At 37.4% G+C, this 14,342-nt stretch overlaps 1 protein-coding gene and 1 long non-coding RNA gene across 5 annotated transcripts in view; one reads left to right on the top strand and one right to left on the bottom strand.

Moving 5' to 3' along the window:
• Nucleotides 1-14,342, top strand: part of LOC308064662 — a 604,713-nt gene that overhangs the window by 416,676 nt on the left and 173,695 nt on the right. The window lies entirely within an intron of this gene.
• The window catches only part of RNGTT (RNA guanylyltransferase and 5'-phosphatase), a gene marked incomplete at its 5' end in the record, with an annotated part of 189,470 nt that overhangs the window by 159,853 nt on the left and 15,275 nt on the right, over nt 1-14,342 (bottom strand). For all 4 annotated transcript variants that reach the window (XM_080389351.1, XM_080389353.1, XM_080389352.1 and 1 more), the window contains 4 exons: nt 4,805-5,054; nt 8,273-8,348; nt 12,602-12,690; nt 12,813-12,916. In XM_080389351.1, coding sequence (XP_080245477.1) covers nt 4,805-5,054; nt 8,273-8,348; nt 12,602-12,690; nt 12,813-12,916 — 519 coding nt within the window. The remainder of the gene's footprint in view (nt 1-4,804; nt 5,055-8,272; nt 8,349-12,601; nt 12,691-12,812; nt 12,917-14,342) is intronic.

The following is a 14,342-nucleotide window of genomic DNA, read 5'->3' as shown; positions in this document are numbered from 1 at the left end:
GCATTTAGTTAAGATTGGCTCAGTTGCATCTCCAAATTGTATTCCGAGAACAGTACATCCTAAAGAAATACCCTAGTGCATAACCTTAATCACCTTAAGCTCCACAGACCTTTGGTGCATCACTTGTCCCATATTATTTATGTGGGCACCAGCAGGTGCAATGGCACACAGGTGACTGGGCAAGGGAGACAGACAGTTAACACGTGCCTGGCCAGCATGTTGTCTGAATTCTGAGCAAGTGGTTAAGAGCACCATGACCAAAGAAAAATGGTTGTATCTTCCTTCTCAAATAATGGCAGAATGTGACAGCAGTATGACTACTATATATTAAAGCAAAAGGCAGGCAACTGGAAAAATTCTCCAGAAAATAAAAAGTCATAAACATGAAACTGGTGCTTGCCATTTGAAGGTCTCTCTTGCAGATTATCTGCCTCAAGTATACTCACTAGCTAAGGCACAGCACTATGAAAACAAGGTGAGTCACTCGGGCATCTGTCCCTGGCCAACTCAGCGCTCCAGGTTTCATGAGGACATTTCCTTGGATAAGGTGCCAAAACTCAGCCAGATCCAGGCGCTTCCCGCACCGTTGTTGAGCTAACAACCCCCTCTGGAAACACTACACTGGAGAATACAGTGCAAGGATGCCAGAGCGTGCAGCTCAGCAGGAGCACCTCAGGTCCTCAGTGCTGCTACGAAGCCAAGAGCTGTAAGCCCTGATGGATCCAAGGTAACTACATGCACTCAGTATCTAGTCTCTGCACAAGCTGTACTAATTAATCAAGCTCTTCCCACCTGCCACCATATCCCTCCACCCATCACTTCAGCTGAAGGAGAAGTGGCGATATGTATCATCTTGTGTTGGTTCAGATCCTAAACACCACCTGGAGGAGTGGGTGCGAGTGGGAACAGCCCCAAACACACACCTCCCTAACCCTAGTGGCTATCACCAGGCCTGGGTGATAGCCATCTTCAGGCTACTCAGACCTGACCGAGTGCCAGCATGCTCAGAGACTGCCTTCCAGAGGACAAGAAACGTTCCAAAACATGTCAGGAAGAGACGCAGTCTGCATCTTCTAAAAGACAGGAAGGGAGAGACAGGAACTTACACTGATCAGCTTTGATTTAATACCTAGAAATACCAGACCAAATCACAAGAACTGCCTCTAGGCATGTACAAACAAAAAAGATACAACAAAAATATACTGACTGTCACTCAGTAACCATGGTGTTCAACTAATCATTTGGTTTTGGTGATGAAACAAGCTTCACAGAATCAGGAGAAGCAGGAAAGATCACATCTTTTGATGCTGGTTTTTGGCTCGGCTTTTGTTTGCTTGTCTTGTTCTCAGAGGGGAACTCAGAAAACACGGGGTAGATCTAACTTCTATAAAACAGGAGAGCAACACGTTTTGAAACCAGGTTCAGAGGAGCTAGTGTTTCACGAACAAAATGGAAGAATACCTTGAGGAGAATCTGCGGGGTTGTTTAGGTATAAGAGAGTTAATTTATTTTCCCTAAATTTCCTATTAGCATATTCTTATTTTTGTGACATCTGTGAATTTAGTAACAGGGATACAGACTGTGATGGCAGCTTAAGAATTCAGTGTTATCCTTAATTACAAGAATGGGCTGGAAAAAACACTGTACAATTCAGTATAAACAAAGTTCTATACTTAACAGGGCATAAGCAATTACACAAACACACACTGGTAGGTAATTAGAGAAAAAGATACGGAAGCACCAAGAGAAAAAGCGCTGAATTAGTATTATTCTGTCTTGTAAAAGGCAATTATATTGAGATATATAAACAGAAATACTAGCCTTAAGATATGAAAAATTAATTCCTCTCTATTAAGCATTAGGATGGCCTCAGCTAGAGGCTTGTGTTCAATCATAGGCACCACAGTCTCAGAAAAATGTGAGTCAACATGACAGAATACAAAGAATGACAAGAATGGACAGAAATACAAAAAATATGGACTATAGGGAAAAAGTGAACAAATTGGCATTTAATGTGGAGAAAGAGGAGGCTAAAAAGGAAATTACACCCATATATGAGTATATAAAATGCTGCTGTAAAATCAGAAAATTATCTTTTTTCCATATCCATCAAGACACCCATGGGCAGAACTGTAAGCACAGGGGTTAAACTTCGGCAAAAAAAAGTAGGTTAGGCAGAAAAAAACCAAAGTCATGACATTTAGAAACAAAATACTTTGACAGTTAAATAATAAATATTATCCTTCCCAACTATATCAACCATGAGGTTTAATGGTTTCCCGGTCTCACAGATGACCACAAGACACCTGCACACAAAATCATGAAGAAAATCATTAACAGCTACCATCTCTTCTAGACCGTTTGAGATGTAACCATCCATTTTAGAAGCGCTACATATCACACCCTGTAATACCTGTGAAATATACAGCTTACATGGGACTAGAATAGGTGGCATTCCTTATTAAACAGTAAAAGATCCCGTTGAAAATTCTGAAGGTTCTAGCTCAGAATTATAACTTTTAGTCCTATTTGCAAAACCAAGTATTTTTTGCTCCAAAAACTTTTCTCCCTGAAGTGAGATTCTAAGTGTCAGTTAATAATGTTGCTTCGAAGCTACAATTATTATGGCATGTGCTGACAAATTCAATGTGTGTTTGGATTTGCTGTGTAGCATCTGAGACCACAGCAAATAGATTTGCTGTTACCTATCAACTACATTCAGATGATGACAAAGGAAACTGTAATGGCATTATGTTCTAACTGTTCCCACAGTTTATGTAGCATAGAAAAGAAAGGCTGTCATGACTTTTTGACATCAAAATATGGAATTTTTGATGCAAGATGCTGCAATAAAGTTTCTCACATCCAAGATGGAGTTTCTGAAATGGACAGCATGCTAACTTCACAGGCTAGCCGGGCAGCTGCTTCCGACTATTCATTATCCTAGCGAGCTGCCTGGGAAGTGTCTCCTCCTCTACCTCTAAACTTTACTTGTCCCCAAAAAGACTTGGGCCAACATGAAATCATTTCAGATCTCACCACTATCACCACAACCACCTCTAGTTTGACGCTGTCTACCCTCCGGTGTTTACAGAAAGAGTCAAATTTGAAGGCTGAAAACAAATAGTACAAGAAATCAACATAATGCTGAAAATTTAGCCCTTTAGACAGTAAAATAATAAGAAAATCTGAGCAAGAGGTATTTACCTGATAATCATACCCATGTAGATCACATATTTACAAGGAATCACAAATAGACTGTATCCATCTCTACTGAGTTAAGCAGTCCAATCTGCCAGCCAAGAACCATGGTAAAGAATTCTCCCAGTTCCTCCTCTTCATGTCAAAGAATGTTCCTCCAGAGCTGCAAAACTGAATTATACGAATATGCATATTAACTAGATGATTCTTTTTTTCATAAATTCTCTAACTCATAATTACCTTTTAGTCATTAATATGCTTATTCGTATAATTTAGCTTCCAGCTTTCAAAAGAACTATGGTGGCAGATAAGAAAAAGCCTGGGAAGCCAGGATCATGATTCCTGTTAAACAGACCAGTTCAGTTTTATACTTGCTGAAAAGAGGCTGTCATTGGATGTCACCATCACACCTCATTTGCTAACACATCAAAAGGCAAGTCAAAAACACAGGTCTGTGGTTCCAGCCCAAATAAATTTTCTGAAATATCAATGTTTTACTGCAAGGCTAATGGAGGTAGTGACCATATCCCTGAGTATATTTTTACTATGGATTTTCACTGTGTTGGCAATTTTTTATTCCAGCTGATAGATTATTTGAAAGTTTTCAAAGTTCATCTTGCTTCTCTGGACAAGATTTTATATTCCTTTCAGGCTAATTTCTTCCATACTCCATCTGTAAACCACATTGAGCAGCTGCAGTAACAACAAAATGCATTTTTGCAGCGTATTTCCTATGAGGATTTCCAAGTGTTTGCAAACAAATACACCTCAGACACAAGTAAATGAATTCAGTGTTATGCAAAAAGAACTGAATCTATTTTTGCACTCAGCAACATTCTCCCCTAGTTTATCTGCAAATAAAATAAAAAAAGTCAGGGATTTGGAGAGAACTGAGCCATTAGTCTACAGATGATACAAGTATATTCTTCGCTCTGGAGTATTAGTTCCATACTATGGTAACTACAGCAACATATTTCATCAGAATTATGCAGATGTATGTTCAATCACCATAAGCGATCAGCCATATTTCTTATCATTATACAGTTAAAACAGCTTTGAACAAAAAATAATTTCAAAGCTGCCTTGGGGATTTTAAGCTTATATTGCTTTTTGATAACCCAATTCTCAACCCTCCAAAATTTCAAAAGGTAAGAATATTTACCAAAATGAGCAGTGAATTTAAAAAAATTCTGAATTTCATCCACATGGCTACAAAAAAATAAGTAAAAACTGTTTACACACATACATCATAACATTTCACCCCTAAAGATAAAGCGAATAATTAAAAAGTGCTTTACTATTTCAACGCAAATTTATTAAAAATTGTTATATAAGAAAAAATTTAAGGAATTTTTACAACTGGAATAACTGGAAGTTGTAACAACAACTGGAAGTTGAGGTGTTGAATGTTAAAGTTCCAAGTTCATACAGGATGCATAAGAAAGCTTTCAATGAAGATACCAGTTTTTCCCTGTTAAGAGACAATACTACCAGTCCTTATATGCAAGAGCACTGGCACTTGTTTAGCATGTATTAACTGATGACTATGAGTTTATGAAATTAAGTATAGCAATTAGAATAGTAAGTTCTTAATCAAAAATACCAGTTTTAGGCGTTCTTTTTTCCTCTTGCCAAAGGAAGAGCTTGATGATCCAGGTTCTGATTCTTGGCCTCCTGTTTTACCATTATCATCATCCTCCTCTTCATCATCATCAAAGCACCATTCTGGTAGCTCAGGTGGTGATGGTGCATCATCTTCATCTCCATAACGACGAAATAATTCCTTCAAATAGTCACCTTTATAAATACCTGGTGGTCTAGCCTGAGCAAAAGTGGCCACAGCAGCCTCAATACTGTCAAATAAAAATTGAAAATTACTCTGGATGCTTAATTTATATGTTTTAGTCATATTCTGCCTTATCAAACCTAAGATTTATTGGGACTGAGAATTAAAAATTCCAAACTGGTAAATGCAAAAAAACATTATGCTTAGATCAGCCTGGTAACAGTTGCTCTTGCACAAGATTCTGCATAATTATGTAGGCACTGCATATGTTCTCAAAAGTAACTGCATCTTGCACTGCTTCCCTGATTGTAGCAAATAAGTGGTCTGTTGCTCACCTAGGTAAAACTTTTATTGCTACAGAAAAGGCATGAGTGACACATAGACAAGTACTTAAAAGACTGAATGAAGACAAAAAAAGCAACACAAAAAGAGATGAACAAACTTAATGAAGAAAAATGCAAGTGTTGAAATTAAAGTGTGGCAACATTTTTCCCCCTAAGAATTATCTCTCCTTTCATTAGACATTTTGTCATCACATTGGGAAAAAGCATCCTCATCTTTTCAAATTACTTCTCTTTCCAGAAGTTACTCATAAAAAAATGTAATTCAGAAGCCTTTTACTGTGCAGCTAACACTTAATCTTAAGTGCTTTAATAAACTGGAGACTGGATCAAAAAAAAATTAGAAACCAAAATTAACAGTCATGCACCTTTACTAGCCAACTGGAAAGCACTCCAAAATATACACCAGCAAGCACAGCACAAGGGGTTTATCATTACTATTTTCACAATTCCTTTGAAAACGGTTAACATAAAACAATGGACATAATTCTGTCTACAATTTGTCATGGCTGTGTGGAGCACTAATGTTCCATGGACCAACATTTAGCGATTTTGCTAAATAAAAGGAGAAATCACAAAAGGTACATGTCCCTGTTAGGCTTCTTGACAAGCCTTAAACTGGAACAAAAAGTCTTAAAGCTGGAACAAAAGTACAGATTACATGCTGTGACATGAATTTTTTCATTTAAGAAAATAGCCTGCCACTGGAACAAGGAAAACATACAGCTAAAATGCAAAAAAAGAATTTAAATACAAAAAAGTATATTTTTTTTTGTCATATCTGTACAGTATGAGAAAGAGCCTGAGAATTTTATGAAATAAATTTCCCAGAATAGACAGAAACACCTCCTAAGAACCAGTAAGTTTGGCCCTCTCTTCTGATCTTTGGTAAGAGTAGAAAACAAAACATTTTCCAGAGTAAGACTATCAAATGGTCAGCCATCAGATCTCAGAAATTACCAGTTTAAGAATCTGAATTATTCATATACAGAAGAAGCTTTAATATAAAGAAGCTTCATATAAAGAAGGAGCTTTCTTCGCCATTCTGTTTTCTAAGACTCCTAATTTTTTCCTCACAAGAAATTTTTTTGTTTTGGTATCTTTCTTAAATTGTTTCAAATCTTCTGTAAGCAATGCCATAGAAAGAACAAAACAAACCAAAAGGGATGGGGCCTGAAAGATGCTTAGATTTGTCTCTGATGATATTAGAAGAACTCTATATAGTATTCTGGAATAGATGGCAATGAAAGCTAAAAGAAGCAGCATAGATTTCAAGCACGGAAACCTAGCTGAAAGAAAACATATTTTGCAAGTTCTAGAAACATAGCAGTCTTCAGGAAAAATCAGTTGTGAAAAAGAGTATTAAGGTTTCTGATCACTACCTGGACAGCTTTCAGTCTGGATGACCTTCCTTTAAACTGAACCATAAAATACATCTCAGTATTCACAACACATCAGCAGCATTCCTGTATCATACACTTAAGGAATGAATACAGATGGATTTTTCCATCAGGAAAATCTTATTTCCTCATCAGCAAATAACAATGCCTATTTAAAAGAATGATACAGCAAATTGGATTTATCTTGATATGATGCTTAGCATTAACTACCACCTTGTCAAAATTCATTCTTTCGCTGTGGACATTTTTCCCTATCAGATTGTTCTACTAAAAAAATCTGACAGAGATGAACAAACTTGATAGACCTAAATGGAGGGGGGAAAAAAAAAAAAAAAAAAAAAAAAGAGAGAGAGAGAGACATGGCTGTTAAGTTTTAAGGCTTTTCCCACAGAGTTTTGAAAATAAAGAGAGGCTCCATAAAAACAGGAGTTCCAAATAGATTCAAATGCATTTCCTCTTCAGAACAAAGGAACAATTCTAAGTCTAATTATTGCATACTGCTTTAAAATTGTTAGATTAAAAGCATACACATTTGCTAGTTCATAGGAACAAACGGATTCATACTATAAAGATATTTGTATCTGTGTCTACTTCTTATGCTCAGCTAAGATTCTGCCAAGATTCAGCCACCCACTACTAATGGTGTTCTGTCTCCATTACTCCAATGTCTTTCTTCCAAGTTTACTAACAGACAACAATGACCTAGTTCTTTGCAAACAGCTTGCATGTACATGCTAAGTGCCAAATAACTGTATGTCCAGTCATATGAAAATGCTGCAACAGGAGTAGAATTTTCTTCACTTAAATGACAAAACCAAGAAGTATCATCAGAATGCTTAAGGGGCTTGTTAAGAAACATGCCTTGCATGGGATCCCGTCAGCAAAGAAATAGTGTTTTGTGACTACTACCAAACATGCGAAAGTCATGCCCAGCATGTTACAGGCAATTTTTTGTTATTTGAAAAAGTTCACTATTTTTTAGGAAGAAACCAACATTTTTATAATCACAAAAACCCCAGGTGAATTTGTACAGAGGCATGGTGTAGCCCTTAGTCAACAAGCTGGAAACAAGGACTTTGTCTCCCCGCGACCCCTCAGAAGCAAGTATGTCACTCGGCTGTTGCTCTAGCTAATCTGTTCAGAACTCAAACAAACCAAAAAAGTCTACATGCAAATCTACATGAAAAAGATGAAGTAAGAGAAATAATCTTTCATGCATCTCTGAACTCTACATTCTTACTCAAAATGTGGGACACCTCACAGGGAAGAGACACAATACAATGTATACACTGCTAAAAGCCCACACACAGCAGGTACAGCTGACTTTTCACCTACTGAGCCTGGAAAGCTTGACTGAAACAGGCTAAACTACCAAGGGATTATATAAACCATGTTAATATAGCTTATTTGCTCAAGATTAGTAGGCAGTTTTAAAAAACAAACAGTGAATATATTAGGATAGCTGTCAGGACAGTAAGCCAAACAAACTAAAGATGCCTTTGGTCACTCTCCACAAATCCCTAGAAATTAACATTCAAAGTTACCTCCAGTCCAACTTCTCGACCAAAAAGGCACAGATCAAAAATCCAGTTCTATTGAAACCATGTGTGCAATGGACACCTAGACAAGACAAGAGAAGGGTAGAATCATTTGCAAGTCGTTTTAACGAATGTCCTTTAGTTTCACAAGGTGGTTTTGGATCCTTCTACCTTCAGCAGTAACATTAAAGAATTCTCCCCCTTCCCATCAAGGCAGCTTAGATCACATAAGGCGTATAAGCCTAAAAAGCAGTTTATTAAATTCTTTCTGCAAATTATTAGCAACAAGAGTATAGGATACTTCAGTTTCTCCCAATTCAAGAGCACTAACTTAATGCAACTAAAATATGGCTAATACAGATAAGATCCAAAATATTTAATGATTAATGCTTATCAGAAGACAACACAATCAAATTCAATAATTGTGCTTTTAGTGGATTCAACAAGCATTACATTCATTTCACACCATCAGGCATAAAAATCATGTTCAGTTTACCCTACCTCAAACTTGAAAGCAGTGTCAATAGACCACAATTCTATTTCAAATTTGCCATTACCATGCTAAGACCAAACTTACTGATCTTGGGGAAAAAAAAAAAAACAAACTACAAAAGGAAAATTATACAACACTATAATCACCTTGAATTACTTACCTTTTCAATGTAAGAAAAAAAGAATTAAGTTTTCAGCCTCTATTTTACTGAATTCATCCCCCAGTGAAAAGAGGGAAAGAATCAAATGCATTGGAACCTTACTTTTCTCTGAAGGCAACAGCACCATCTAGTGATAAACAAACCTGTCCAAAAATTTGTGTTAAAAATGTGAAGGATTCAGGCAAGATGTTGCCTCTTCCTCATACTGCATTTTAAATATAAATATCAGCGTATTAAAAGTTTCCACTAACACGAAATGCAATTACTCTTAATATTAACATATTTTTCAATTGTGACCATAGGATCATACGGTAGATATAGAACCAGCTACCAACTCCACCACTAAAGCATGTCCCCAAGCACCACATCTGCACATCTTTTAAATGCCTCCAGGGATGGGGACTCAACCACGTCCCTGGGCAGCCTGTTCCAGTGCTTGACCACCCTTTTGGGGAACAAATTTTTCCTGACATCCAATCTAAGCCTACCCTGGTACAACTTGAGGACATTTCTTTCCTCTTGTCCTGTCACTTGTTACTGGGGAGAAGAGACCGACCCCCACCTGCCTACAACCTCCTTTCAGGCAGCTGTAGGGAGCGGTAAGGTCTCCCCTCAGCCTCCTTCCCTCCAGGCTAAACACCCCCAGTTCCCTCAGCTGCTGCTCATCAGACTTGTGCTCCAGACCCTTCCCCAGCCCCGTTGCCCTGCTCTGGACACGCTCCAGCACCTCAGTGTCTGTCTGGCAGTGAGGGGCCCAAACCTGAACCCAGGGTTCGAGGGGCGGCCTCACCAGTGCCCAGTACGGGGGGACAGTCACTGCCCTGGTCCTGCTGGCCACACTGTGTCTGACACAAGCCAGGATGCTGTCGGCCCCCTTGGCCACCCGGGCACACTGCTGGCTCATGTCCAGCCGGCTGTTGACCAGCACCCCCAGGGCCTTTCCCCCAGGCAGTTCCCAGCCACCCTTCCCCAGGCCTGTGGCGCTGCCTGGGGCTGGTGTGACCCAGGGGCAGGACTTGACACTGGACACCATGAAGCAAGTCCCTCAAGAATTTACTGATTTCCTTATTTATCTACCATACTTAGTAAAGTAAGTTTAGCAACAATTAACTTGATGATTATTCAAGACAAAACATGATATCTTTTTCTATATGCTCCCCTACAATTCAAGTATTTATTTTTTTTACTGGAGATCCAAAAAATGCCTACAAAGAGTAGACTGATAAAATCCAGAAACTTTATATGGGTAAAGAGAAATATATATCAACTGTATCAGGCTTGGGTTTTGTGCCTGCCCCATCAAGCTTCCCTTCTTAAAAAAAAAAGGCAAAAAAACTACTATAAATTTCTTGGATTCATCCATTCTAATAATTTAGTAATACTAAAAACTAAGTTGCATCAAATGAAATTAATTTTAGCTTCCTTATAGAATTTGTTCCCAGCAATCACTTCTCCTTTGTTTTATGCTTAAGCAAAAATTTTGCATTTTGTTTCCTTAAGGTTGGCAGGCATACTCCAGTCCTTCAAGCTGCAAAAATAAAGTTTCCATCCTATATTGTTCTGGCTGAATAGAAAATTTTGTTCACTTATTCACAATTCAGTCTCTTCTCATATCTAATCTTAACACTGGAAATTAAATTGCACACAATTGCTATCAGTAAGTCCTGCAGCTGTTAATGATACCAAGAATGTTAAGTCAATAATTTTATACACATGACAAAGATAAGCAGCATCTCAGCAATAAGACCAACAGCTTGGAAGAGAAAGATCACGCAGGGTGCAGTACTATCACTGCTGCAGACTGCTTGCACTTTTAATAAAAACATTCTCCTCACCAGTCCCTCTGATGCTCTGTGAAGAAGAAACAAGTGTCCAGACCCAGAAATAACTTTTCAGTAATTCATAGAAGGGAAATGGGAAACCCCAACATTTCTCTTTTACTATGAAAGCTTACACCACAAGTTATTTAAAAGCTTAGCTGACACACTATTTTTTCCTTGATTCTTTCTCATTGGCTTTTTTTCATAGAGGTGAAACAATCTAAATAATGGAAAAACATTCCAAAATTCAGAAATGTCAAAAAGTTAGCAACTCAACACTAAAAATGGCATTTTAAAAGTTGAAATACTAGTTAAATGGGTCTGCTGTTTACAGAATATCATCATGCTATCCATGCTCCGTACAAATTGCTGACCATAACAATATTTCAAGTTCTAAAATATTGTTGGAGGACCTAGTGGGTGAACTGTGAAAGGAGAGTGAAAAATGAGGAACTGACAAATGCGAGTGAGTGGGATCAGTCACCAACAATATTTCAAGTTCTGTTACAAGTTCTGAAATATTGTTGATGACTGATCCCACTCACTCTCATTTAGCAGTTCCTCATTTTTCTTATCACATACATTACAGTTTAGCAAAGAAAACATAGACCTCAAATGTACATTCTATGTGAAATAAAGAAATAAGAAAGTACCTACAAGAAAATCACGTGAAAAAGGGTGTACCCAAATCAAATCTCTCCAGCACTGAAAAAAACTTAAGATTCTCAGTGGTATCCTGTGACAGGACAAGGACCAATGGGTACAAATTTAAATACAATAGATTCTGTTTAAACATAAGAAAAATACCCTATATATTGTAACAGTGAGCAAACACTAGAAGAGGTTGCCAGAAAATGTTGTGGAGTCTCCAGGCTTGGAGATGGTCAAAACCCAAATGGGCACAGTACTGAGCAAGCTGCTTTAGCTGGCCCTGCTCTAAGGAAGGGCAACTGACTAGATGATTTCCACAGGTCCCTTCCAACAGCCTGAACTACTGTACAATTCTATGATTCTGTATGAATCCTAACTGTACCAGCTTAGTTTATCAAGCTCTTATCAGTGACACCTACACAAACAACTGTTCCATGCACTCCTAAGTTGCACAGTACACTCAGATTCAGGAAGGCTGCAGAATTATCAGAGACTTGAGGATGACACCATTCTGACTCTGGAAACTCAGCTGCAAAGCAATTTTCTGTCTCTGACACTTTGTAGACAGAGTTGAATATCAATATATTTAACAGAAATCAGAATAAAATGGTTTTAACTAAAACTAGAAGCCACCCAAATTAAACTGAGAACTTCTTTTGGTCTGGGTAAAAAAAAATAATCCTTAAGAACATTCAAGTATTCACTGCTAGACAGTACACCACAGGCGAAAAACTTAGCCTAAAAACTACTACCAGTTTCCAGCAATACATCAGTTGCTTTGTGAGATTTGCTAAAGAATCCCTGATCATTCACTTATCAAATACAACTTCAAATAAGCCAGACCACCAAATGTCAAAACAATGCTTAGACAATACATAACCTGCATCTGCATCAGCAGAAGTTACAAAACCACAATGCAAGTATCATGTATTTGTAGACAGTCCTTAAGCCTGTATATTTTCCCACATTAAGCTGTGAGATGTAATCAGATTGATGGATACAGAAGCATACTGGTTTCTGTGAAAACAGAAACATAGTAGTTTCTAGAGCAAAAGCAATCACATCTATATATGCATAAACACTGTACTGAGGAAACTCCTTTGCTTAGACTTTCAGGAACGAGACTGCATTTATAAGTAAATATGATATAAATGAACAGTAATAAATAATGATGGATACAAGATAAATATAATGGATATAAGACAACATACCTATAAGCTCTGAGGGATTCTTATCACTGAAGTGTTCACATACACGGATAAATGTTTCTGTATTCTCAGGTGTAGGGCACTCACCATGCCTGAAAAAAAAGGGAAAACACAGATTAGGAGACAGCTGGGGGAAAGGGAAGAAAAAAAAAATTTACTTCAGTGTGATCTTTCAAATTAAAAGCTAAATATTAAAAAAGTGCTGACAACTTACCCTTTACACTGGAGCTTTATATATTTAATGCCTTCTTTCTCTATATCATTCCTATCATAGAATCTAGTGGTGTTGGTCAAGTCTACCAGCAAACCCATTTTAACCTAAAAAAACAAACAAACAAACAAACAAAAAAAAAAACACAAACAACCAACTTATATATGTGATTCAAATATCAGTGCATAAATAAAGAAGCTAGTACCACTAAAATTAAAAGCAATAGCAGACTACAGCTGCAATTTTAAAAATTCTTAAATATTACACTTGTTCATTAAATCCATATTCTACCACCATCACAGTCATCTCTGTTTCCTTGTGAAAGCTGATGTCTGAATTAGCACCAGCCATCAATTAAAAAACTTCAGTTTGTTCCCATCAACATTCCTAAATAAGAAAGACCTGGTAACAGCAAGACAGTATCTGGTTAAGAATTATTTTAACACGTTAAAAGAGAAATATGGTGGAATTGGGTGCTCTTATGCTTTAAGTAGAACAGTATTAAACACCAGCACAGTGGAAGTACCATAATAAAAATGAATTACTGAGACATATGTAAGTATACTCTCAGGAAAAATAACTCATCTTAATTTATCCATCCATTAAATGGGATTGTAAAACGAACATCTTTTCAAAATTTCAAAAATTTCAAAAAATAAAACAATAATTCCCTGAAAATCTCAGAAACATTATTCAAAGCTAAAACATAAAACTACTTCAAATCTTGAAAGATTCTGTCAGTAATTAAGGTGGCAGCATCACGCTCTCAGATATTAGGATGCACCTGAATTCAGGCTGCCTTGCCCACTTCATCCTAACGTGTTCCCTTGTGCATGAACTTACTTTTTTAGTGTTTGGGTTCTATAGCTGTAAAATGGGTCTTTGAAAGCAGCCGCGTGGAAGCTATGTTTTTTTAAAAGCAACATGGAAAGCAGAAATTCCACTAGGTGGCATCCACAGAGAACATTCGCAAAGTGCATCCTACTGATCCTTGGTCCAAACAAAATTTCCACCAACCATAAACCCTCCAGTATTACTGTGCAAAAACAGCCTGAGTATCGAAAGTATCCCTGGTTTCCTGCCCTACAAGTAAAAGCAATTGCTTTTGGTCAAAATGCTGAATATCATGCTTTCAAGTAGGCTCCCCACCATGAAACCAGATGTCTTTCAAAAAGGCATTTGAAGAGTGGTAGTCTAACAAAATCCTTGTTCCACAGCTTTGTCTTTTTTAAAGATACATCAATAGCGCATCTGAAATAATACTGAAGCATGTTACAGATGCAAAACTATAGAAGCAACTGCACCTTCAGTATATTTAAGACTCCAACATATACTCATAAATAGGAGTTTTCTCAGGTTTCATTTACCTTAAGGTCAACAGATGCAGTAAATTAGCAGTGCAGTTGGAGGAATTGCAAATTAAAACATCGCTTCCAACAATTCAGAAAAGATAAATCCCAATTACAACTAGAATACCGTTCAGAAACAGCTGTTTCACATGGATATGTTGTTCAGTAGATCCCAAAGACAAAT

Source organism: Falco punctatus, assembly GCF_963210335.1.
Source record: "Falco punctatus genome assembly, chromosome: 5".
NCBI lineage: Eukaryota > Metazoa > Chordata > Aves > Falconiformes > Falconidae > Falco > Falco punctatus.
The sequence above is the reverse complement of the archived record's forward strand: the minus strand, read 5'-3'. Positions and strand labels throughout refer to the sequence as shown.